The 26,077-nt window shown below is 57.5% G+C and overlaps 1 protein-coding gene across 6 annotated transcripts in view; it reads left to right on the top strand.

Moving 5' to 3' along the window:
• Positions 1–26,077, top strand: part of LOC124230372 (uncharacterized) — a 70,003-nt gene that overhangs the window by 28,683 nt on the left and 15,243 nt on the right. For 2 of the 6 annotated variants that reach the window (XR_006886147.1, XM_046646369.1), the window contains exons 1-3: positions 7–503; positions 584–720; positions 25,564–25,642. Coding sequence is in view for 2 of the 6 variants with exons in the window: in XM_046646369.1 (XP_046502325.1) it covers positions 212–503; positions 584–720; positions 25,564–25,642 (508 nt within the window). In the remaining 4 variants the exon portion in view is untranslated. Of the gene's footprint in view, positions 1–6; positions 504–583; positions 721–8,100; positions 8,427–25,563; positions 25,643–26,077 lie in introns of those variants that run through there. The other 4 variants (XM_046646367.1, XM_046646368.1, XM_046646366.1 and 1 more) reach the window with 3 other exon arrangements.

Below are 26,077 nucleotides of genomic sequence, written 5' to 3'. Positions count from 1 at the left end.
GAACTTGGAGAAAGTCGCAGGGCGCGCCGGCCCGGACCTCCGCGGCAGGGCGTGGGCGTCCCCCGCCAGGCGCGCTTTCGTTTTCGTCCGGGACAAAGGTCCTCGCGGCGCTGGTCGCAGACACGGAGACCAGGTACTGCGGGCCACTCTTCGTTGAGGTCCGGTCGTTCAATCCAGGAAAGCCGGAGCCGGGAGAAAGAGGAGCAGCGCGATGCGGGACCGGGGAAGTGGGGCCTGGCCGTGCGCTTCGCCGGCGCTGCCCCGGAGCCGTCCCCGCTGCGGAGAGTTGCGGGAGATGGCATCGCTCTGCTCTCTGCCGTTTCGGCGCCTGAAGGAGGGAAGCATTTGGAACCCAGGACTCAGACCGATGACCCAGGGCCTTTGCAGCCGCGGGCACGGCAGCCTAGCGCCGGCTGCTTCCGAGCGCGTTCCTCCGGCAAGGGCACGGCTGTCGACCTGCGCGCCCCGGGTCGCGATCGGGTTCAAGGCGACTCCTGAGAACGGTAAGTGCATTTCTCACTTTCGCTACTTAGTGGCTATTTAAATATTAATGAAGGGATTTCTAAGAAGAGCTCCTCTGTAGGGCAGGCCTTCCACCGACGAGGGGACACACGGACGAGGTCGCTCTGGAACCCGAAGCCGCACCAGCTTTCAAGAACTCCACCACCGTCGTTAAGATTCTGGAACTTGGAATTTGTGAAATACAGCCGCTCATCTCAGGTGTGCGGGCCGTTTGCCAGAGAGAATTTTGTTGAACCCGTAAAATAGCGTTAGCAGGCATCCAAAACAGAATAGAACGAGAAGAGAAAACGTCTGTTTTCAGGTTAGATGTGTTTGCAGGCTTGTTTGGAAGCTACAATTCTTTGTCGAAAAATTGAAGTCTTTCACTCACTTCCTAAATCTTTGCTACTTCTTATTTTTTTCTGCTGGTCCGGCATTTATGGAGAGCTGATTCCGGGGGGTCCTCGGTCAAGCCTTGGCAGCGATGGGGCCACTGGAGTGAAAGGCCCTTGTGTGGAAGCTGTTGTTTATGGTGGCATAAAACGAAAAACAACTCATAACTTTTCGTAATAAATCCCCCTTTATAGGTGGCTCACACACAGGCCTGGCCAGCGGCCCTGGGGAGTTTGTGGGGAGCGAGGCAGGGGTGAAGGAATGCGCGTTTGCCGTAATTACAGGGTTTTAAGGTAATGCCGAAATTAATTTCTTCAAAGTTGAGTTTCTGAGGCCACGGCAGTCTCTGCAGGCCAGCACTGTCCTCATTTTATTTTACTTTGTTGGTTCCAGTTATTGGGGATTTTTAAATGCATGTTTGAACTTGCAGGTCCCTCTCCTGTTAAAATGAAACCCATAACTGTGGGGGATTAAGCCCGCTTTTTAATATGATCGTATCGCAGGTGCGATTTCCCCTCCGCACTCCCCCACCTTATTGATGTGGTTTGGGCAACCCTGCTGGGGGCTTTGACCACAAAAAAATAGAGGGAGGGCTTTCTCCCATAACACCCCAGAGTTGTGAGCTGGCTCTTGGAGGCCATGTTTCCGGGAACGTGGACAGAGGCCTGAGTGGCCCAGGCCTGCCTGGCGCCTCCCTCTCCTCCGGCTGCCTGGTTCCCCAGATCCGAGGGAAGAGCCCAGAGGACCGAGGGCACCGTTTCAGTAAGGTCTGGCCCACCCTGGCCCAGAGGCTGAAAGTTTGCGCAAGTGCCCTGGCTTTTACCCCCGTCTTCCGTTCTGGCCCCCCGCCTTTGTGAATTTTTATTTATGAATTTATCAGAGGCCGTTAGCAGACGTGAAAGCTGAGGTGGGCCATTTGGGGGTGATCTTGGAAATGAGGGTGCAGCTGCCGAAGGCATGCCGCTCCGGCCGGGAGCCACTGCTTGGTGTGGCGTTGGTAGTGACAGGGTTAATAATCGTAAGGAGGTCAATTTCCATCGGGACCTCGCCTGCAAAACGTGGAGACGTTTTCCCGGGTCCACAGACGACCTGTAACATACGGCTAGATGGATGGGAATGGCGTGGCATTCTGCTGAGGCTGTTGGGCATGCCCAAGCTTAAAACAGACCCCAGCACAAGGAGCGTCCATCGCTTCTTTTCCATGGGCCTAAGGAAGACTCCCAGGGCCACTTAGCAGGGGGTTCGTATTCGTCAGCTCCCAAGACCCCTCTTCTGCCACAAAGTGTGCCCCTGGCACATGGAGTGTGACAGGGTTGAGATCCTACAGCAAACAGTGGGGCTGCCCCACGGACAGAAACCTTGCCTCAGCACCACCGCGGCTCTGTCCTGCCTTTGTCCTTGTTCCTTAGATCCAGCCCAGTTCCCGTGGAGCCTCGGGTCCCACCAGGGGCTTCTTACTGTGTGGGGCTGTCTCATCCAGGCAGAGTTCATTTTTGAGGACTCTGGCACAAGAGACAAGGTTCTGAAAACGAAACTAATGCCTGCCTGTTTTTATCACTTCTGGATTTAATAGAAGGAATGTGCTAAGCAGGGGGACAGGGTCTCGTGGATTGTGGCGGGCTGGTGAGAGGATGGCCCTAATATTTGTGTTTTTGTTTTAAACTAGGGCCAGCCCCAGGATGGCCCCTCGCCTGCACTTCGCCATGCCCGGCCTCTGGCCACTACGAGGCCCGAGAACTTCCTGAGTGAGGGGGCTCCAGCTGCTGGCAGGGGCTGGCTGCTCAGCATGGGCAGTGTGTGGTGGTGAGGCCTCCACTCTGGCGGGTCCCGGAGCATGCTGCCTGAACTGGTGCGGACAGCACTCTGCTCAGTGGAAACAGCAGGAAGCTTTCCACTGGGGTGACTTTTGGTCCGTGTGCTTTGCACCTGACTGGGGCCAACTCTCTATGAACCAGTCTCACTTGCTCCCATCCTCAGCAGGGTGCTGGGGCCTGTCCTGCCCTGGCGTGCACTGGGCCTGACTGGAAGACAGCCCGTGGGGCCGAGGGAGGGACCAGGGACTTTGTCCGCCCTGATGGGCACCTTGCCTGGATGGGTGCTCTCTTGTACTCAGGGAAATCCCTTGCGAGGCACCGATGTGCGCTCCCACTGAGGCCCTTCCATTCCAGGCAGGAAACCATCTTAAAACCACCAGGCTTGGTGGTGGTTGTTGGGCTTGGAAGGGTGTATTTGCATATTTGGGGAGAAGGGAGAATACTCGTGCAGAAGTCCCATTAAGCTGGAGTGTCCCAGCTCACATCCAGGCAGCTGCGGTCCAGCCCCTGCCCCTGGCTCACCGTGTGACCCTGGACAAGTCACATCACCTTCCTGGGCCTGTACCCTGAGCTCAGGAGCAGGAGGGTCGTTGGGAGGGTTCAGACGACATTATTTCCACAAAGCACAGTTCCTGGCACGTGGCAGGGACGCGGTAAATGGCTGCTGCTGCTTGTTATTGTTGTAAATGGTAATCGCCATTTTTATTGCTAGTTACTATATTTTTGAGTTTCTAGGGAACAGAAAGCCCAGTTTTGGTTGCACCAGAAAAGACACCTGGAAGTTTCCTCCCCCTCCCCCCGCCAGGTGGTAGTGCAAGTGCACCTTGAGGATATTTTCTTCAAGGTAGACTGTCAGGAGCCTGCAGAGGGGGCTTTCCTTGTCAGGCGGACTTGGCCTGGAAGCACTGGGTACACTGGATGGGACCAGGCCCCTGGAGTCCTCCCAAGAGGTCCCCTGATGCCCTTCGCGAGAATGGCACTTGAAGAGCTCACCTTGGTGCTGGCCCCGGGGGTCTGACCCCTAAAGATGAGGGCAAGACATCCTGACTGCGAGGTCCGGAGGGGCCATGCCAGCCACCAGCATCCTTGCTGGCGACATGGGTGGCAGTTCCGTGGGAGGGTTTCACCACTCTGATGGGCTAATTGTTCCTTAGCCTGATACAAGCCTACGTTTACCAAAATGCTGGCTTTGGGAGAATTTTATCTCTTAGCTGATCGTTCAGGAAGACCCAGCAAGATGGCCCTTTCTCAAAACATCTTGTTGGAACAAGAAAGAACCATAAATGGCATCAGCCATGCTTTTCTGATGTTATGCGGCCGAGGAGGGAGAAAAAGTAACAATTGTCTCCGAGTGAAGACAATGGACCTTTTATATGAAATATTTATTTTCAGGGCCAACCAGTGTCCCGTTGGCTGGGACAGCGGAGCTCGAGTGTCTGGGTGTTGTGGGCCCTGAGAACTCAGGGATGAGATTTACAGAAAAGGAAGAAAGAAAGTCCCCACCCGTGGTTCTTGGGAAACTTCAGTGGGAACGGCTGGCTTTCTTTATCAAGTGGAATTTAAACTTCCACAAGTTTCTTTTTTCTTCTGTGATTTCTTTTGAAGGACCCTCAGGGGCACATTCGCAGCCCCGGAAAGATAGCTGGGTTTTGGCTCTTGGGCTGGATGGCTCCCTCGGGCCAGGCCCTGTTGGCCTTTGTCTGCTGGGGGGTGGCAGAGTGCAAGTGAGAAAAACAGGACTGGAAGAGGAAGGGTCTGTCCCTGAGGGTTGGGGGGAGCCCGCCGAGTGCGATTTGGGACAATATTTGTGGTTCTCCGGTGTCCTTTACTCCTCCCCAAATCCCGTTCTGTGATGAACTCAGGAGCGGCCTGCAGGTTATTGGAGTCTGGCCTGACTTGGCAGAGCCACACACAGACCCTCAAACACTGTCCCCAGCTGGAGATGGTATGTTTGTAACTCTTGGATGGATGTTTTCTGAATTAATAGAATGAGCAGAATTTCACTGAGGCCTACCCATGAGCCACCTCCCTCTTGCCTTCGCGGCTGCCGGGATGGTGCTGGAGCAGCTGGACTCGGTTCCTGCTAAATTCACAGCCTCAGTGTAGCCGGGAAGGCGCCCTGGGAAGCGAGGCTCATGTTAGGGACCCGGGGAGGAATTGATGGGGCTGGGGCTTGTGAGGAGAGTGTCAGGGAGCGGGTCTTCCCAGCGTTTGGGGCACAATGGGAAGGCCTGGGACAGTTGGCCCAGGACCCTGGCCAAATTAGGGGGTCCTCAGTCTGGATGCCCCTACAAAGCGGATGGAGGACAGAAGGAGTCGCCCCGATCAGGGTGTGGGGGGCCCTCCCTTCCATGCGTCCCCTAACCCAAAGACTTTGTTGGCAAATAATATATTTGGCTTCAAAAAGGAGGTTTTGTTTTTTAAAGCTGCTGTCACCTATATTTATTTTTTAATCCTGGAAGCTGTTGACTGTGGTCTTTTTCACCTTCTGCGTTAACCTGCCCCCAAAAATGCTATGACGAGAGCTCTCTTTCGGGGGTGACCACAACAGAGCCTCTGAGGCCATGAGTAGAATTGTAAAAATGGGAGTGGAAAAGACTGAAATTTCGTGACCTGGGTCAGAAAAACCCTAACACACAGGCTTTTATTCACTTTTGGGGAGGAAGGGTTCAAAGTAAAATGCTGCCCGGTCTTCTTGTGAAATTTTGGGTGGGAAGCTTGTTTGAGTCGGGGTCCGGGAGCCCTGCCTTTCGGGAGGGCTCAGAAACCCGCGTGGATGGATGAACGGAGCGTCTCGACAGCCGGTGGGGGCCGCTGCTCAGTTAGTGGCTGAGAGATTTTCGGAGTGGAGATGTGACCAGCGGAGGCCACGCTGATTGTCGTCAAATGAGACTGGTGGTTGTGGTTAGGAAAATGTGTGCTGTGCATGGGATGTCCAAAGTAAAACGCCAATTTTTTTTTTTTAAGGGAGTAATAGAATTTTCTCTCAAGATTAAAACAAGAACGTCATCCCTGATGCCTTTGGTTTCCAGTGCCGGGGCTGGGTTTTTCTGTGAAATGCCTTCCTTTACGTCTTGGCTTTCCGATGGCAGAAAGAGCCTCTAGCTGAAATATTTACCTGCTGATTTGGGGCTCTTAAATCTAGATTTGCCTTTCATGTGTTGAAGAGCGATATTTACATTCAAATCAGCCTTTTATAATTACATTTTAAATTATAATAAAATGATGGTGGGGGGGGGCTTCAGTCTTCCATGTGTTTAACAGGGAAAGTTGCTGGGCGAATGGCGTGTGGCTTGCACATCCCATCGCCAGACCTGCCCAGGCTCAGAGCAGGTGCCTGAAGTACAGGTTCTGGCCTGCAGGGTCACACGTGTGTCCTGAGCATGTCAGGGTCCGTGGATGTCGCCTGTGGAGCCCTCCCCAATCTGCCTGGAGAAGGGTTTGTGGATGGGGATTCTGGCCCCAGCACAGTGGGGACGCTGCCAAACCTCATGGCATGCAGTTCCAGCCTGATTCGGGCCTGGCTGCCCTGCCGCCCTGGCTGATATGTTGTGTCCTGAGCTTCACGCTGGCCCGCAGGCCTCGGGGTGGAGGCCATTATCTCCTAGGTGGCCAGCTGGGCACAGCAGCGGCCACTCCTGGTCGTGGCGATACTGTGTGTGTGTTGGGGTGGGGAGTGCCCACCTCCTCCTGCAGCCGTAACCCAGGTTGTGCCTTCTCTCTCCTGTCAGGGCCGGCCCCAAAATGGCCACCCAGTTTTCAGGGGCTTCCCTCGTGGAGTATGGGGGGACCCTGTCCTCCCGGGGCCAGGCTGCTGGCAGCCGTGCCAAGCCCTTTCTGGAATGGAATTCCCAGCGTTCCTGGTCGGGCGCATGGCATCGGAATCCTACCTGCTTTGTCTCTGGCATCAGCTGGCGACTGGTCACGTGGCCTTGTGCATAAGACCAGAGCCCGAGGACCAGAGGGCTCCTCCTGGCTGCTTCCTCCTCATTCACTCGGTCCCCCCCTCCTTTCGCTTTGGGCATGACAGTCTCTGAGCAGGCATAAAGCAATATTAAAATAAAATGTACTCGAGGCCGCTGGGGAACTCCCATCCCCAGATGCCGAGGTGTCCAGGCCGCCCCTTACCTCCAGTCGTTACCAACAGAAAGGCCCGGAGCTGGGGTGTAAACTTACACAGCGGACCAGCCACGGTCACTCGGTCACTCGTGCTGTCCCCTCTCGTTCAGCACGGAGCTGGCCCTGCCTGCCTGGGAGCCCCTTCCCACACTTGCAGCCTCGCGGCTCACCCTGCACAGGGATAGCCTGGCGGTCGTTGCCTCAGCTCCTGGCCGCATAAAAAGGCTGGAGGAGAGACTTGGGCAAACAGGTTGGCCACGCAGACCTGGCCTGCTGCCCGCAGGAGAGGGCAGCTGAGTCTGCCAAATCTCCGAATGAAAGTGCCCACATTTAAACCAAGCCCACTGACCCGGGTCAGAGGGCCGAGCGTGGGCATGGGTCACCTCTCCCCTTGGTGGTAAGGATTGGCTTTGGTGAAACTGAAGGATTTGTGGTGGTCTGAGAGGGATATGGTGACGTGCCTGGACTCTGGACCCCTCGTGACTGCCTGGCCACCTTTTGGCCCCTGTCTGCATGGTGGCTGTGTCCTGAGTGCCGATGACGTACCACGTGCCATGCTCAGCACTCCGCTTGCAGTTTTGTCATCAAAGCAGCCCTGAGTGGCAGGAGCCATTATCCCTATTCTTTTTACAGATGGGGAAACTGAGGCTGGGAGAGGCAGCGTGGCTTGCCCTGGGTTAGGTGGCCAGTTGGGCACAAGGCCAGATTCAAACCTGTGACCACGGCCTCAGCTGCAACCGAACAGCCTCCCAGGGCCTTGGCTAGAATGGGCTCCCTCCAAGGGCCGGCCAGGGAGCTGTTGGGGTGAGGGCTCTCGGCCTGGCCCGGGGAGCACAGCTGGGGTGCCGGCCGCCGCCTGCTCCTCTGCAGGGCCCGGCGTGGGAACAATGCGGCCTCTATCCCAGGAGTGAGCCCAGGCCGCCTGGACTCCCGGAGCAGCCGGCCAGGCCGCCTGCCCGCAACATGGCGCCCGGGGCCGCGCCACCCGTCCACGGGGAGGGCTGGCGCCTGGGCCGGGCTTGGGCCAGCCGGCTCCCGGCGTCCCCCTCGGGCCGGCCGCTGAGTGGCCAGACGCTCCTGCTTCCTCCTCCCTCTCCCGCCTGGCCAGCCCCCCCTTCCTGCTGGTGGGTTTGGGGGTCCGGCCCACCCGCCTCTGCCACGTCTGCCATCCTCCCGGCACCCATGAGCATCTTTCAAAAATTCCCGGTGGGCGGGGCCGAGCCGCAGCGGCCGCCTCTGGCCCCCCCTCCCCGGGCAGCCAGTGCCAGATGAGAGCAGGAGACAAAAGTAGCATTTTCCTCGTCCTCCTGGGCTGGCAGCAGGGCCTCCCCCAGCGCCACTTGGCTCCTGGCAGCCCTGCCCCCGGGTGCCGTGGTGGCCGAGGCCCAGGCCGCACCGGCTAGGACCAAGGGACCGATGGACGACGGTGGCCAGAGACCAGGAGGCCTGAGGGCCTGTCGGTCGGGGGCTGGCACCTGGAGACAGCCTGCTGGCCGGCAGGACCTGTCCTCCTCTGCCTGCCTCTGTGACCGGCGGGCAAGGGGACACCATCTTCGCCTCCTTGCTTTTGAGAACGCCCCTCGTCCTCCTGCGCCTTGGGTGAGTCCCCCTCTTCCCTTCTCTCTAGCTGGAGACAAGCCGAGGGCTCTGCCATCTTGTGCTGATGCCTGTTACGTTTCCTTCTCTCTAATTGGTTATCCGAAATTCAAAATTCTATTTCAGACCCCCTCCCCCCCATATCCTCAGTGAAGTGAGCCCTTCCAAAAACTGCAGGGAAAATGCAGAAGCCAAGCCCATTTATTTTTAAGATCCAAAGCTGCAGCCTTTAGAAATCACAATAAAAATGAATGTTTGTTATTTCACAGTAGCTGCGTGTTCAATTATAATTTGAACGAATGTTTCAGGAGGTATTAATAGGCACGGCCTACTCTTTCGTGCTCAGTTATATCGGCTTGTTGTTGGGGGGGGGTCTCATTATTATTATTGTTGTTGTTGTTGTTATTTTAATTTTTGGCAGTGCCAGGAGTGGCAAAGGGGAAAAACACCAGAAGCGTCCACGCTCCTCCCAGCAAACTCCTCGTCAGGCAGGGCTGGGCTGGCACACGGGAGGGTAGACTCCGCATTGAGAAACTGAGGCCCTTTTGTTTTGTCCGGCATCTTTACTGCTGCTGTGTCCACAGTTTTGGGGTCCTGTTTTTTCTCCCTTTCGTTTTATGTTATTTCTTGGAAAAAAAAAGCTCTTTTTGGCTCTCAGCTCAGTGTGGGGAATATCTTTTAGGTTGTCTTGGGCTCTGTTTTTTAAGCACTTATTTAAGCCTGGGGATTCCACCTAACAGTGCAGTGCCCGGCTCATAACAGCCCTGTCCACGGATGGCGCGTGGAGCACACGTGGGCACGTCCACCAGACAGACCCTTGGGGGGCTCTGAGTGGTCCAGGGCCTGCCTGTGCCCTGATGCCGTCCTGGTTTCCCATCTACAGAGCTGTGGGCCGAGATACCCGACCATCCAGGGCCTGAACCATGGCAAGTGGGGGTGGGAGTCCCTCGAAGACCTTTGTGTCCCCGGGCCACGCTCCTGCGGCTATCCGGGAGCTGGGCTCCGCGGCTGCCCACGTTTCTGTGTTCCCTTCAGACCTGCTGGACCTTTTCATTTGAAAGGTGGGCTCTGCAGAGTTCAGACCCGAGCTCACCTCGTCCTCTGGCAGGCTGACAAAAGCGCCCACAGTCGCGGCCTGGTTTCCCCACCTTACAGGGGAGCCGGGATCTTGATTTATGGAAAATGGAAAAACAGGTCCAGAAAGTTCTAAATTGCAACTAAGAGGAACATTCCCACGTAAATACATCTTTGTTTTCCTAATTCAGAGGCGTTTGGACCCTGTATGTGCCGGCCTGAGCAGGCAGCTGGAGCAGACACCACCAAATATTGAAACTGAGCTCGGCTCGCACGAGGAATATCGGTGGTTGCTTTTGTTCTTAGATAAGACAGCAGTGGGTACGGGAGGATTGGGGGCTGCAGAGTCAGGCGCATATAGCAGAGATAATTAAAACATTTTCATGATTATGACAGCCACATTCTGCTGTGCAAGCTGGAGGATCGTTCCACCCAAATATTTAGCAAGCACCAAATAAAACACTGGGGACAAAATAAAAGTAATAGAGGGAAACAGAGTGTAATAAATTCTAAAAGCAAAAGAGTCAAGAGGAGAGAGAGACGGGGGAGAAGAAGGTTAGTCATTTTTAAAGAATTTCTACTTTTAATAGCTGCCCGCTCTTCATCGTTTTTAATTTTATTTTTTGATATAATTAATGTAGGTGAACAGGCCTTTAATCCTAAATCCTGGAATGATAGATAGTCAAATTTCCTGAGCATTAATTCATCTCCTTCTTGGACAAGGTAGGGGCAAGTAGCATAAAATCAATTAATTTCCATAGATGAGCGTTTTCATTCTAAATTAGTATTTTCCAGCGAGATTATGTTCAGCTGATGGTTTCAATGTATATGCATAACACACCTAGCGCACACCTTATGTAGCTGGGGTGGTTATATGTGATCAATTATCAGATCAGTTTTTTGACTTGGGTGATAACACTGTACCTCCCCCAAATCAGTAAAATTCCATAGAATCTTTTTTTTTTTAAATCGGGCAAAATATCAGCATTCTCCATGGCACCCGGTACTTCTCAGCAGTATTTTTTTTTTTTTAAGAAAGTACCACGCATCGCAGTTTTCATCTTGTCGCTTCTATATAAATTCCACTATAGACTGAAATTATACATTCTCGCAGCACAGATGGGCTGGTCTGTCATTACGACTGCCGGGTCCTTGTTGGAACACACAGCATATTTCAATTGTGGAGTCGACAATTTCGAAGAACTGAGGTCAAAATAAACAAGTTGCATTTGTGTGTAAAAACAGCCTTATTAAATGATCTTCTCATCCCCTGAAAACTTCGGTAGAGGAGCAACCATCACCTTCAATTAAATTTTAATTTACGTTTTTGGTCTTCCTCTTCTCCTTTTAAGACTCCAAATGCCCAATGTCAAAGGACCTTAAATGTTTTAATTAGTCACTTTTTTATCTTGTTTTGCAGCACCAACAGTGTCACACCAGATTTAAATTCAAAATTGTGGGTTGTGGGACTTAGAATTTTAGTCTTTTTCATAATCCCTGTAGGAAAGACGTTAAATCTCTGGCTATTGTTTATAGACTGACATAAAATTATTTTGAGACGTTTATGAAAAATCAGATCATAAATATTTTGCGTGGTCTAAAGGCACATTTCAATAAAAAAAAATTCAACAGGTACACTACAAAGAGTAGCTATAAACTTATAAAAAAATTATCTCCCCGAGATAAAGTGCAGGATTTATTGGTCCCTATCGGCACACGTGAGAGTGGGGTGGTTTTACAGCCATGATAATTTGCAAATGATGATAACTGTTTATTTTGAGAATTTGCTCACGTTATGATAGAATTGGTTCTGAGGGTTCTTTCTCCCCCCTCGTTGTTTTTAAGTGTTTCCTTTTGCGTTTCCGAATTCTGGGTTCAGGCTGGGCCATTCTCAGTCCGTGGGGCTGCCTTCCCGCCTTGTGGCCGGAGTAGCGACCCCGGTGTTTGTGGAGCTGAAACAGGGCAGGGGGCTTCCCTCTACTGCATCCTGCAGGCTCCCTGCCCCCCTTCCATTTGTTAATGGAAGTGCTTTATCGTGGCTTATGCATTTTCAGGAATGTACCTGTCAGCGGAGAGGTTAGGAGTAATAGGAAAAGTGAAAAGTCAATGAAATTTCCCAAAGCCATTTGGAAGCCACTTTCTCTAGTGGCTCTGCTCTTGGATTTTTTTTAACCATTTCATCCTTTCCGGTGTTGGTCTTTTATCCTGTTGATTCCTGTCTCAGCACCAGAACTGTGTTTGTTAGCAGCCCTGTGAGTTTGGCACTGGTCTGGGGCTCAAAGATCAGGCAAAACGAAGCAGCCCCAGGCTGTACGAGTCGGAGTCTCAGCGTCACGGCCCTCATCGATGATGGTGATGGTGGTACCTGTGCTCTCCCTGGGTCCAGGGCCGCTTTCACATTTGGAAAAGCAGAGTGGAGAAGGACTGAGGCTGGGCTTCAAATTGAGTTGTTTTATTTCCTGGCGGTGTTGATCAAGGGCGACTCATTTCACCTCTCTGTGCCTTAGTTTCCTCATCTGTAAGATGGGGACAGTAAGTGTCCCTGCCTTGTAGTAACACAGGGAAAGTGTTTAGCACAACACCTAGTTCAGAGAGAGCACCCCATAAATGCCATTAATCCTTGGTTTATTTCTGAGTCTCAGCGGTTACCCTCACCTGCATTCCTCCCAGGGGGGCACCGTGCCTCCGAGGCTGAGGGAGGGAGTTCCCCAGGTTCAGCCAGCGGATGGGAGTGGGCCCAGGGTTCGAACCCAGGCCTGCTGTTCTCCAAAGCCCGTGTCCACCCAGCATTAACTGGTCAGTGTGGACATAGATGTCCACATGGCAGCTGGTTGTGGATGGCGTGCCTGTGTCTGTGCATTGCGGCGTGTGCACGTAACGTGAGCGTGGACACACAGGTGTCCTGTGTTTTCCCTGGTTCATTGGTGGTTTCCAGAGGTGGACTGGTGTTTGGCGGCACCATGTCTGCTTGGGGCAGGCCCTCTTCGTGGTTTCTCAGTGGGCGCCCTACGCCTCTGGACCACTCTTGGGGACGTCTGGACTGGGCGCTCCGCTGTCCCACTGTGATGGGCCCTTCTCCCCAGCCCTTGGCCTGCCAAAGCAGGTGGTGGATGGATAGGCTGCCCGGGTGCCAGGCTCCTGGTAGGCGAAGGAAGGCCCCTTGGCTGGTCTGGCTGTGCTCCGGGCCCTGGCCGGGCATGGCGCCGTCTCCTCGGCGGGACAGGCAGTTCCGAGAACGGCCATTTGCAGACTGGGAGGAATGGAAGTGAGTCTCCAGGCCCCGGAGAGGAAATGGCGGCGCAGGCGGGCCCAGAACAGGATCCGGGAAGGTGGGCCGAGGGAGGGGAGTGGCCAGAAGGCCCTGGGGTGGGCCGGTCAGCCCTCCTCCAAGAAGCGGCCAGCAGGGCTGGTTTTCCCAGGCAGGTCTGCAAGTGTGTGCGTGTGTGCACGTGTGTGCACGCGTGCACCTGCGTGCCAGGGCTTGGGGCGCTGAGCCGCCACACGGGGGAGGTTTAGCGGCCCTGTTTCCCCACCAGGAACATGGCAAGAACTAGGGGGGATTTGATGAGGCAGCCTAATGCAGCTTTGGGGAAAAGGCCTTGGTAAGAGTGATTCTTACCACGAGGCCTCGTTTTGTTGTCTTTAAAACGGGAGTGACAGCATCAGACTCAGGGACAGTAGCGGCCTGTCGAGAGGTCTGTGGTTGGTTGGTTTTCTCCCTCTCTTTGGCCTCGTAGGAAGACTGGAGGCCTGGGCTCTCAAGTGAGCTGCCTGCCCATCCCAGCCTCAGTTTCCCCATCTATAAAGGGAGGAGATAAATCCTACCCATGGGCTTCTCCTGGAATTAGATGTGGTGATGTCACCCGGCATTGACCACGGGGAAAAGGGTCCCCGTCTCTGGTCCCTGTGACTCTTGGCTTCTGAGCTTTGCAGGGGCCAGATGGGAGGTCGAGGCCTGGCCTGCAAACTCCTAGAAGGGAGCAGCCGGTGGGGGCTGGGGGGCCTGACGGCTCCGGCATGTGGTATGCGCAGGAACCTCTGGCCCAGTTTCCTGGGAGTCCAGCCCTGCCCCAGGATTCCTGCAGTGGGTGTGCCCGCACTTCCGGCTGGCGTGGGCGGAGGGATCCTGCAGGCGCCGAGTTCCCGCCCTTCCCGCCCGCACCCTCCTGGTTGTGCTGCTGCTTTCGACTCTGGGGGTCGAGGAGTCCCCACCTGAGCCTGGGCGTGAGGTCCAGGGGAGCCCGTCAGCCGGGCACGGGCGCATGTGACTGGCAGTGGAGGGCTTCAGCGGCCGCTGCAGCTCCAAGGGGCCTCCACGGGGTGGAGGTGGTGTCCTCCAGCCAGAGCCTTTGTCGTGAATGCAAATAGGAAGTCGCCGGACGCCAGCACTTGGGCAGGCTCTCAGCCTCTGACAATGAGTGGGCCGCGAGGGTCTCAGGCTTCAATCCTGGGTGCTCCCTCACCAGGGCTGTGCTCTGCCTCTCAAGTGAGCCACACTCAAACAACTCATCCCCTGGCTGCCAGGCCTGTGCGACCAGCACTGGTGGGCGGCTCACAGAGGCAGCCTCCAGGTGTGCTCTTCTGGGCCAGGCAGCGTGGCAGGCCACCACGGCCCACAGCCTGGGCGCATGCCCTGCGGGAAAGGTGCGGCCACCAGGGTCAGCATCCAGCTGCCAGGAGAGGGGAGAACAAGACTGACTGGGGGCCCAGAGTGGCAGAAATCCCCTGCCTTGACCCAGTGGAGAGAGTTGGGGGCCACACTCAGTTCCCCCAAGAGAGGGCCAGCACGTGTCGCATGCTGCCAACAGGCCTAGCTCCTTGGGATTGGATGATCTGCACTTTGTTGACCTACTAAGCGCCAAGCCCAGGGCTGGGTACCTTAATCCATTTTTTTAAACATTCATTTTTAAGTTGAATTTGCCCAATTGCATTTCATTTCAGCATTCAGTCAGAGCCAGTGTGTGCCAACTGAACGTGGCATAAACAGGCCGGCCACGGTCCCTGCCTGCATGGAAGGTGGGTGTTAACAGTTTTCTGTGTGAGAAAACCGAGGCTCAGAGAGACTGAGGAACGTTCCCAGAGTCACACAGCTAGCGAGTGACAGATCCCGCCTCCCAAACCGAGGTCTCTGACAGCAGGACCCATGGTCTCCCCGGGCTGGGTGGGAACAGCCCAGCCCAGGATCCCTGTGTATTTTCAATCTCTCGTGGATGCTGACCTCGGTGGGTTCTCCCAAGCACCAGCAGTGGGGGCCTGTCCTTTGCTCTGGAGTTCTTCTGCCCCAGGGGCCATGCATCGTGCTGGTTCTAGAGGTCCTCAAGACTTGTCTCTGGCTGGGTTGCGGTTACCCCAGGATCCAGGGCCTGTTGGTTGGGCCGATGAAGTCCCCAAGAGCCCTGCTGGGTAAGGGCTCCAGGCCCTTTGTGGCTCAGAGTGCTGGCCGGGCCGCGGACAGTGCGCAGTGTCGCAGCAAGGACAAGGCAATGGGAAGGAGGGAGCCGTGGGGCCCTTGCTCTCAGTGTTCCTGTGGCCCAGAAGGGGGAAGATGTACGAGTTCGTGGGCCCAGGGGATCTTGGAAGCTCTGCAGAGTTTATCACTCAAGTACCGGGAATAAATACCTTTGGGAGATGCTGTAAAAACCCGAAACAGGCGAGACCATTTTGTGGACTTGAGCATTCTCAAAATGGCCCTTTCTGCTCTGGCCCAAATCTGGACCCTGCTGTTGTGCTGGGAGCCTGCGGTGTAGACGACAGTCCCTCGGTTTTTGGCATGTTCTTCGTGTTGGGGCTCATTGCAGACACCATTCAGCACCTGACAGACGCTGATCCCTCTCCCGTGGAGACGCCCGCGCCCTGTCTCAGGGGTCTGTGGAGCGCCGGGGAGCGGGGGTCAGCGGCACCTGCTGGGGCCACTCTGAGGCTAGGGTCTCAGTGTGAGAGGGCTCCCTCCGAGCAGGCAGAGCAGAGGTACCCAGGCGCCTCGGAGCTGCTCAGTGCTCCCCTGATTCTCCAGGGCACCTCCCAGAGAGAGTGGGGAGCCTGCCATGGGCCGGCCCTGTTTCGGGGTACAGGAGGGGACCAGCAGCACCATCCAGCGACTGGATCGAGCAGACTTTCTTGAGCGCTGGGTCCTGGGCTAGAGGGATAAATCCATGACTGTGGGTCTGTCCCCTACTCACAGGCAGGGGGGCCTCACTCGGCGAAAGTGGTGCCCTCAAGGAGGCCTAGACCCAGGCAGAATCGGTGCTGGGCGGGGGCTGGGCCCAGCCGGGTGGGGAGCAGAAAGGTAGCCTGGAGCATCCAGCACAGGTCTGAGCCCCTGGGGAATCCGGGCAGCCTCCTGGAGGTGGCAGACCTGCAGCCCCAGGCTCCTTCCCGCGTCCAGCCCCGGGCCTGCCACGTCCCAGGGCCCTGCTGCCAGGCCCAGGCGGAGCGCCGCCCCTCCCGCCGCCCCACGCCAGCCCTGCACAGGCCACATCTGCTGCCGCAGCCACTCCAGAGCTCCGCCTCCTGGGCTCCGTCCCCATGGAAACCGTGGGGGGGCCCTCCCGCTGCATTTGGCCCGCTGACTGGTTTCCATTAGAGCCAGCCTGCTTTCCTTGAGCCCTGCCCCTGAAGTTCAAGGCTTCTCCCCAGGGGTTTCTTCCCACATTTACAGAGCACCCACCTCCGTGCCAGGGGACCCAGCGGTCTGGGCCCGGCTGCCCTGGCTGACATCCATTGGTGGAGTGCGGGGCTTGCATTTCCCCGTTGCTGGGGTCCTGCCCAGGGCCCTGACTGCTCTTGGTCTTGGCAGACCACAGGCTCAGACCACGTCCTTTCTCGCCCAGGACCAGTAGCTGCTGAGGATCAAGCGCTGGACGTGTCAGAGGCCCCAGGCTCCTGTCCTGGCTGGGCCATAGATTCAATGGAGAGCCTTAAATAGGCCTCTTCCTTTCTCTGGGCCTCAGTTTACCCTTCTGTAAAATGAGAAGGTTGAACCGTTTCTCCAGGTTCTCGCAATGCCAAACGAGAAAGAGAAAGAGAAAATGAAGCCACAGGGAGGCCAGCTCTTGTGGATTCTCAGTTCTGGGATTTTTGTTTGTCTTCAAAGAGAGACTTTTTTTTTGACGGGAAGGAGTCATGGAATTTGACTGGACATGCTTGTTTGAGAGGCCAAGAGCCAGCAGAACCCACGGACATGGGAAGGCCTGGGCAGCTGTGCCCGCCGGCCTCCATTTAGCATCTGCTGGGTGCCCAGTGACCTGGCTGTGAACGCAGAGAGCGGAGGCTTGGAGCGTGCCTGTGACGGAATCCAGAGGGCCTGGAAAACTACCCGAGGTTTCCGGAGGTCAGAAATGCGGGCAGAAAATGAGATCCGGCTTTAAAAAAACCCGGCTGGCTCGTCCCCCGGGAGACCGGGGGCGGGGGGGGGGGGGGGGGCCGGGAGGGTGCAGGCGCTCAGTTAACTTTGGAAAGCTCAGCCGGGGCTGCTCCGTGGCAGCGGCCCCTAGACCCAGCCTGACGCCCTGGAGGAGGTGCTGCCCTCCCTCCACCTCTGGGGAGCTGAGGACTTTCACAGGAATGATGGGTGAGACTCAGGGACGAGCAAGTCCCCAAGTTGCCCAGCCTGCCGAACGGATGGTTTGGCTCCTCCCATGGGAGCATGAAACATCCCTGGTATCACGGGGCCTGGCCTCGGCCGGGCCCTGCGGTGTGTGCTGGGGACACTTTCCAGCTTAAAGACGAGGAGCAGAGCCTCAGAGGCGGCAGGCCTTCGCGGCAGCCGGGCTGACCTGCCGGGTGGCTTGGGCAGACTACTTTCCTCCCTGGGCCTCAACATCCTCATCTGTAAAGTGGGGATGGTAACACTGACCTCCACGGTGACTGTGGACTTTAGGTGAGAGTTGGGGTCATAGCTGGATAAATGGAGGTGGCATCAGAACCACACCCACCCTGGCATCCTCATCACGAGGGAAGGAGGCCTCACATGTCACAGTCCCGCAGACCCTCGGTGGGGCTGACGCTCACCGGGCATGGCCCCAGGGAAAGTGGAGACAAGTTGACATCTCTCAAGGTGATCTGGAACTGCTGCTGGGAGGCCCAGGGTAGCCAGCACAGCAGTGTTTCCTCATCCTGGTCTGGACCGAGGGACCAAATCCATCCCGGACTCAGCTGCAGGCCCACCTTCCCACCCGAGGACACCTGGGTTTGCCGACAGAGCCTGGTGGCAGGAGAAGCAGCCGACAGACCCTGGGGACGTCATCACTGCAGCTCAAGAGATGGGTGCCGTGGCATTTTCAGCTTTCTGTCCTGGGCAGGAATGAAACTTTGGTTTGGAGGATGGCGTCCTGGTAGCCACCGGCTCTCTGCACCCCAGCCTGCCCCCCAGTGAAAGTAGGCCAGGGAGTGAGCTCGGAGGAGCAGGCTGCGGCGCTGCCCGAGGCTGATTTAGACATATGGGGAGACAGGGATAATGTAGGAAATGAAGGAAATTTCCCCAGGGGGAGGGGGAAGAGAAGAAAGAGGAGCTTAAGTGCCCAGATAATTATAAAGCCTGGCGGGCTGATTTATGGCAGGCGGGCAGGCTCCTCTGGTCTCGCCGCCCCCTCCTGTCTCAGTCCCCTGTGCCCCGGAGACCCGCTGGTGGGGGAGGCAGTAAGGCTGGCGGGTGCCGCCCAGCACCCAAGCTCCTCTCTGTTCCCTGGGGACAGAGCCCCTCTGTGTGCCAGGCCCTGACGTCTGTTCTCCAGGGCAACCTCACGGATCCCTGACGTGCCACCATCTGAAAAGCTGAGGCCTGGGAGGCTGAGCCCCTCACACAGATCTGAACGGAGGAGTCAGACTGACTAGGGTCCCAAACTTCGGGCCTTCCTTCTGCCCACTGCTGCATTTGGGGCTTCCAGCGGGCAGGGCCCCTGAGGCAGCCCATTAGAACAATGACGGGTCAGATGGAGTGGCAGCCGTCGCTGTCAGTGCCACAGAAGTGGGAGCAGCCAAGGCCGTGGAGTCGGACAAAAGCAAGAAGGTGTGTTTTTCTGGCTCAGGATCTGGGCGTGCTCTGTAACCAGATGAGAACATACCTCACGCACATTGGCCAGGGTGCAGGAGAGGCCGTCACTGCTGGTCCAGGCGGGCTGCCTGGACAGTGCGCCATTTTCAGCCTGGCCCGCCAGGGGCTTTCCTCTGCTGTGACCACACCCGTCCCCTCCCTCCCTCATATAATTCCTGGGGGACGATCCCCCAGCTGCTGACCTGCAGAGTCATCCTTGACTCCCCTCCCTGCCACACCCAGACCATCCCCAAGTCCTGCCAGCTCTGCCGCCTTTAAGCATGTCCCCAACATCTCTTCTCCGGCCCCCGATGGTGCCTGCGTCTCGCCTATCCAGGGATGTGCGATCACAGTGCAGGCCTCTGCCCCATCTCCCACCTTGAGGGCCTCCCATCCACCTCCCAGCTGAAGTCCAGTCTCCCCTACATGGGGCTTGAGAGGCCCCTGACAACTGCCCTGCCCCCCTCCACAGCACCATCCTCCACCTCCCCAGACTGCAGCGTAGCATCACCGCCTCCTGGAAGGCCTCCCTGCCCCACGCGCCTGTAGCCCCGAGCTTGGGTGATCCGTGCATGTGTGTTTCTGCGCCGGGAGGCCAAGTGCTTCGGGCAGGACGGCTGAAATCTCCTCTACCCTGGAGCCGAGCACTAGCCTGGCACGGGGCAGGCTCTCGGGGAACATCTCATGAATGAACAGAACTGCATCCAGTGGCAGAAATGGAAGAAGAGAAGGCTGTGAACCGCCTGTCTGCTCAGCACCGTGGCCCAAGCTGCCCGCTCACCGCATCTCGTGGGTCCAGACAGTCGTGGAAACAAGCGGGCGGAGTTTATCTTCCACCCCTACCGGCTACGGTCCCTTCCAGGACTACCCCGAGGGGCTTGTGGGACCACACCTCATCACAAACGCTGCGATAGCGCCCAGCGGACAGGCCCGTGCCCTGAACTCTGTGGCGCACAGAGGGGGACTGCGGGGTGAGCCCGGGCCACAGGAAAACCACGGCTGCTGCTGTGGGGATTTTCACTCGGGGAGACCGGCTTTTAGAGGCGACCGGAGAAGCTGGGGGCCTTTCCTCTCGCATCACTGGTGGGAAAGGTAGTGATCCCCTGGCCCATCAGATTGTCATCAGTGGGTAGGGGCACGTTCTGTTAATTAGGTCAGATATTTCCAATTCACAGATTTCCCCAACAGTCCTGTGGCCACCTTGCAGCTCACAGGGTCCTCCTCTTCTAGAAGGTCCTCACAAACTGCAGGGCCCTTTTACCTCCCCTCCCCTGGCAGTGGCTGGTTTCTGCCAGCTCAGCCCTCGGCCTGCCTAGCCCATCCTTGGGAGCCACCACACCCCTTGTCTTCTCATCGTTCACCTTTGAGGGTCTGTGACGAACAAGGTGTTGGCACCCAGGATCCTTCAGAGGGTCCAGCACCTTTTTCCAGCTGAGGTGGGTCTGGGGCAGCTTCTGTTAAGGACTTTTAAAAAGTGTGCCTTGGGGGGCCGGCCTGGTGACAGAGTGCTTAGGTTTGCTCCCTCTGCTTCCATGGTCCCAGGTTAGCAGGTTCAGATCCCGGGCACAGGTATAGCACTGCTCGTGAAGCCACGCTGTGGCAGCATCCCACATAAAATAGAGGAAGATTGGCACAGATGTTAGCTCAGTGGCAATCTTCCTCACAAAAAAAGAAGCAAAAACAAAGTGTGCCTTGGGGAGATCACCCCCCTGACCAGCCGGTAGGGGCCTTGGTCCCATCCCAGGCTCTGCTGTTGGCCTGATGCGGGATCTTAGGCCCGTCCCTCCCCAGCTCAGAGCCTCAGTTCCCCACCTGCCCCACAATCTGTTTGACCTCCACCTCTGACATGTGATGGGTCTCTGGAAGGTTCTGAGGGACCAGGTTTGGAGTGGCTGCCTCAGGTGTACGAAAGCGCTCCTGGGCCTTGAGGCAGGACCCCCTTCTGGGGGACGGGGAAAGGCTTATGCATAAAGACGGAGGCGTTCATCCTGACGCCTCGTACAAAGGTGAGGCTGGAAGCAGCCGGCGTTCTCCCGGCTGGATGTTGGAGTTCCGTAGTCATGCTGCGGTTACCTGACGGGGTGCTGCGTGGCTGTTCAGAACGACACACCAGGGTTCATCAGCGTGTGGGAAGTGCTCCATGGAAGGGGGTGGCAGCTCGCGTTGATGCACACGTGAGCCCCTCGCGGGAGGGAGAGCGCCGTGGTCTGGGCTCCGCAGAGGGGCATGAAGCGTCTGCTGCTGCTCCTTTTCTCGGTTTTCCAAAATCTTGTTTAATGAACATCTGTTCCTTTTGCAGTGGGGGAAAAATCATTGAAATTACAAAAGTAACCACGCGGCCACAGGGAAACGGACCCGCCCGAATTGTCAACGGCAGGTTCTCCCCAAAAAGGGCCATTCACAAAGGATGCAAGGGGGTCTTGGGGGGCGGGGGGTGACGGCCCCATCACCAGGGTGCGTTTTGGTCATTCAAAAGGAACGGGCAACTTGGGGGTGTGGAGGGCGCTCTGAGATTGGGTAGCGAATCGAGGCAGCAACACGGCTGCTTCGGGGCAGAGCTCATCCTTGAGTCTGGGTGCACGTGTGCAAGGTTCCGAGTCTGATGTCTGGAAGTGACATCTTTCGAGCAAACAGGACTCCGTTTTGTCGCCAGACTAGAACCAGGGGCCCACTACTTTGCCGTCACAGATACTGACATCGTTTGTGACAGACCCCGACTGAGCAGAGCCCAAGGTGGATGTGCACACGGATGTGTGTGGCAATGGCTTACTCTTCTGGAACTGACTGGGTAATTTGCAGGGTGTTGGCGGCTGCGTGATGTGAGGACCTACTGTGTGTGCTGCCCAAGCTGTTGGGAATTTCACTTTCATTCATTTCCTCTGATGTCTGTTTTGTACGGTGGATGTAAATGGTTCCTTTTTAAGATACAAATCTGGGGCTCCGAAAGGCCAGGTTCCTGAAGGCTGCACAGCCCGGCAAGTTCTGTTCAGTCTGTTTGGCTCTGGGGCCTGGGCTCCTCCCTGGGCCTGGCAGCTCTGCCATAGATGCCGTGTCCTTGGGAATCCGAGCTCGCCTGCGTCCTGATCACGCGGGCTGCCGTGGTAGCCACTGGCTCCCTAAATCTCTGTTAGAGCCATTTTGGCCCAAGTCAGGCAGTGGAGATGGGGGCACACCCCTAGTTTGTGCGTCTTGCAGACTCAGGGAGATGGAGTATATGGCCGCCCACAGGCTCGCTGGCCTACTTTTGACCCCTCCCAACCTGTCTTTGGTCCCTCCGAGGCCTTGGGTGCCCGACATGGTATCACCCAGGGGCGGGTCTCGGTTCTTCCCACTGCATTTCCGCACATAAATCAAGGGCATGTTCTGTGCACAATTCATTAGCAATTGGCACGGAGAGGGTTTTTCCTACATGTGACCTCTGAGAGGGACCAACTTTAGTGACGAAGACAAGTGTAGATGAGGCAGGGCTGAGTTCGCTGAGGGTCTACGTGCCGTGGGTCTGGGCCCTGCGTTCTGGCCAACATTGGCGTTCCTGCTGGGGGCTCAGAGCCTCCTGCCCCACGGCCTGCCCTCAGCTGTGTCCACGCAGGCCCCAGGCCCTGGCGAGTTGGCCAGTTGTAAGGTAAGAGGCTGGGAAGGGATTTCTCCAGGCACCAGGGCCTAGAGTGATTTTCACAAGTCCTTGAAGCCCCCTTGGGGTGGGGGGATCAGTGGTAGGCCAATCCACTGAGCCCCACAGTGCTGGGCCAGAGAGCGGCATCATCGCGAATCCTGCCTGTAAACACGAGGTGGCGGGCGTTGCTGTCCCTGTGTTATGGATGAGGAGACTGAGGCCAGCAGAGGTGAAAGGGCTTGTCCAGGGTCGCAAAGAGCTAAGATTGGGGCCCAACAGCCCCTGGGCCGCCCTGAAGATGGACGCAGGAATGTTACCAAGTCCAGGGTTACTCGTGGGCAGGGGCAAGGAGAGGCCCGGCTGGGCATGGTTCAGCCTCTGGGGCATCCTGCCAGGTCCAGTGCTGGTTCTGACAGACTCAGCACCAGCCTCAGTGGGCCAGAGCCTTCCAGAGGACAGAACTGCAACTGGAGAAAGAGCCACCAGGATGGGCCAGCCCTGCCATCCACGTGGCCACACTGTGCGAGCTGGCCCATCGAGAGAGAGGACAGCCCTGGGAGGCTCAGGCAGCCCTGCGGGGGAGTGATATACTCAGGAGATTATTTTAAAGGCTCTGGGGGCAGATAACAATGTTTGTCTAGGGAGCGCAGTGACAGGGGGCAGGCAGAGAGTGAAGGGGGTCAGGCCAAGGGAGCTGGGATTGCCTGGGCGCCTCTGGGTGCCAAACATCAGAGGGGGCCTCCCCTGCACGGGACCCCAGCGGTCACTCGGCCGTGCTGTTCCGTGGCCGTCATTGGGAGAGTGGGTGGAAGGATTGGGGAGCCACTGAGTGTCCCAGAGGGAGTGCATTCGGTAACTGCTGTTCTGAGGTTGGAGACCCTCGGGTGGCTGTCTGAGTGACTTTCCAGCCATGGCCATGGGTGGCTCCTATGTCTCTCAGTGATCGAGCCAGGGCCCCAGAGCCACACTTGCCCCTGCTGCTGGAGCCCCATGCACCCATCTGGATAGAAATTCCATGCTCCTCGTGTACCAGGGCAGGCGTGGGGTGGCCTGTGGGGCCACTAGCAACTCTCCTCGTTTTTCACAGCTGAAATGTGTCCTTGTCCCCTTTCAACCCCCACGCCCCAGCTCCTGTGCCCTGGAAGCCCGATTTCTGACACTACCAGCAGCTAGAGTTATATTGAATCAGGCTATTTGCAAAAAGGGGGTCCTCATCTGCCAGGCCCCTGTGGGCACCGTGTGAGCCCGAGCTGGGCTGTGCTCGAGGTCCAGAGGGAAGAGGCGGTGCGTGCTCTGTCAGCTGTCCTGGGCTGTTTTGGGGTGCCCCAGTCTGTGGTCTTTTCCTGGGGAGAGCCCAGAGCTGCTGTCCTGTCGGCTCCAGGTGGGGTTGGAGCTGCCCCAGCCCGGGTACAGCAGGCAAGGGTGCCGCAGATGGGATTTCCTGACCAGGCCATGGTGGCACAGGCACTGGGCCCAGGGTTAGTGAGTGGCATCAGTGCATGCTGGGCCCCGCAGCAGGCCCTTTTCGGCCCATCCTGATGGTAGCAGAGGCAGGGGGCACGTTCCGGCCATCCAGGTGAGGGCTGTGCGGCCTCAGGGCAGTCCTTTCTCGGGAGTGCTCCCTGTCCTGTAAAATAGGACAGTGACGTGCTCCAGGCCAGAGGCCCATCCTACAGCCAAGATAACTGAGGTCAAGAGAGGCTCTCAACAGTGAGTGAGGCGGGAGGCAGGATTTGAACCCGGAGCCGCGTGACTCGTGGTCCTGGGCCCTCACTGCATACACTCGGGGTGTGTCGGGCTCCTGGGTTTCTGTCTCCGTCTTCAGAGAGGGCTTGATCTGGGCACAGAGGGTTTAGGGTGAGAGCCTTGCCGCAGGCTCAACCCAGCTTGTCGGGGCCGGGGGCGTGAGCACGTTCTTGGGTTTGAAACCACCAGGAAGTCCCCTCCGGCCTCTCAGGGCCGCACAAGTCCCATGAAGCCTGGTGTCGGAGGCTGGAGAGCTGGTCGAGGAAGAGAGCTGTGAGCTGCTTGGGGTGGCTCTCGGCCCCAACGGCTCCCTGCCCCAGCGGCTCCCACAGCCCTCTCCCCCGGCAGGGGCCGCCCTCAGAGCTCTTGTGACCGCCCCCAGCTCTCTGTCCCCCGTCCTCCGTGACAGGGTTCTGGGGAAGGTCTTGCTCCCGAGAGGACTGAGATGGCCACATTCTTGCAGCTGAGGGTTCATGGGAACCGTATGCCTGCCCCTGGGTGTGTTCAGAGGGAGGACGGGGTGGGAGGGAACCAGGATGCTCCCGGAGACTTGGTACCTCAACTCCCCTCTTCCTCCCGGCCACCCCACTCATACTCGGCTTGGGGCAGAGGTTTGAGAAAGGAGTGGGCCTGGATTTCTCACTCGACCCATGAGTCTGGCCACGCCCCAGCAAAATTCCTAGCCATGGCGAGTCAGACCTCGGTCTGGATTTGCCGTTGTGTTGTCACAAACAATGAGCCATTCCTGCTTTGGGAGAGCCTGCACATCAGCTGGAGGCCTGAGCCCGAGGCTGGGCGAGAGCAGAAGCTCAGGCCTTGGAGTTGCCCTGGGCCATATGCCAGCTCCTGGGCCTTAGCTCAGCCCTCGGGGCTTTGCTATCCTCACTCGGTTGGTCCCAGGATGTCCCCTCACTGGCTCACTGGGAAGACCCAAAGCTGTGTCTGCACCTTCTAAGTCCTGGAATGTGAGCATTGTTCCAAGAGTGAGTGGGGGGCATTTCCTGTCATCCTGGGTGCCTCCTGGGGCTGGGCACCGTGCTAGGCCAAGGGACAGAGCTGCATAAGAGACGCTCCCTGCTGTAGAGCTGCCAGCCTAGCGGGGGAGACAGGCAGTGCGAGCATCCACGAGTTGATTTTGAGGACCCCCCGGCCTACTGCTGGAGCTGGGGAGATAGATCCCTGACCCAGGAGGCCTCCCTGGAGGGGGTGACCTAAAGGATGGGTAGGAATTAGGCCTTTGATGGCAGGAGGACATTCCAGCCCCAGGGAACAGTGGGTGCCAAGGCAGGGCTGGAGCGAGGGCGTGGGGGCACCTCGAAGGGGTGACCGTGCTCCACCGGGAGCAGGCATCCTGAGTCCCGTCAGCCCGCTTCTCTGCAGACACTGGAGGTGTGTGTGGCTGGGCTTCGAGGGAGCCAGTGGTTGGGGTTTGGTTTTGGGTGCGAGTGCAGCACCCCAGGCGGGGTTGGGGCAGTCGGCCCGTCAGATGAGGCTTTCCTTGCTGGGCTCTGCCTCCGAGGAAAGCTCTTATCCTCTGGGCGCCTGGGAACCTCGGCTTCAGCATCTGCAGGTCAGTGAGAGGCGGGGTAGGGGCCGTCCGGAGCCCCCTTCCTGTTCCCGGGGCCGACTGCCACCAGGCCTGCGAGCTGACTCCTTGGTCACTTTGTGTCTTGCAGAACGTGGCTCCTCCCAGGGCACCCCCAAGAAAGTGGGCACCCATCATGGCCTTTGGAAGATGCTCCGGGACTGCACCAGGTAGATGGTCTTGGCCCTGGGCCTGGGCAGGGAGGCAGCCCGGGGAGGTGGGCCCGCCTGGCTGGGAGGGAAATGTGGACACATCTTTCAGAGACCCCAGTACCAGCCCCACCCTCGCAGGTCCCAACCTCTAGTCTGGCCCACCCTGCCCAGAGTGCCTGAGGAGCTCAGCCTGCCCCTGGCAGGTGGAAGAGACCCCGCCCCACAACCAGGAGCAAGGGAGTAGAGCAGAGGACGCCCTGGCCTGCTGTGGTCCCCCGAGCCCTGCCACCTGCCCTGTGCCCTGATTACGGCGCTGACTCACCTCCTCAAAGCACATGGAAAAGGGGAGGGCCGGAGGGCCGAGGTGCTGGTGCAGAGACTCCTGAGCAAGTTCTGTGCTATCGCCACCTGCAGCCGTACTAAGCAGCGAGCACGTGCAGCCCCTAGCCCACC

The sequence above is a fragment of the Equus quagga genome, chromosome 19 (assembly GCF_021613505.1).
Source record: "Equus quagga isolate Etosha38 chromosome 19, UCLA_HA_Equagga_1.0, whole genome shotgun sequence".
Lineage (NCBI taxonomy): Eukaryota > Metazoa > Chordata > Mammalia > Perissodactyla > Equidae > Equus > Equus quagga.
Note: the sequence above shows the minus strand (reverse complement) of the source record. Positions and strands in the feature narration are given on the sequence as shown.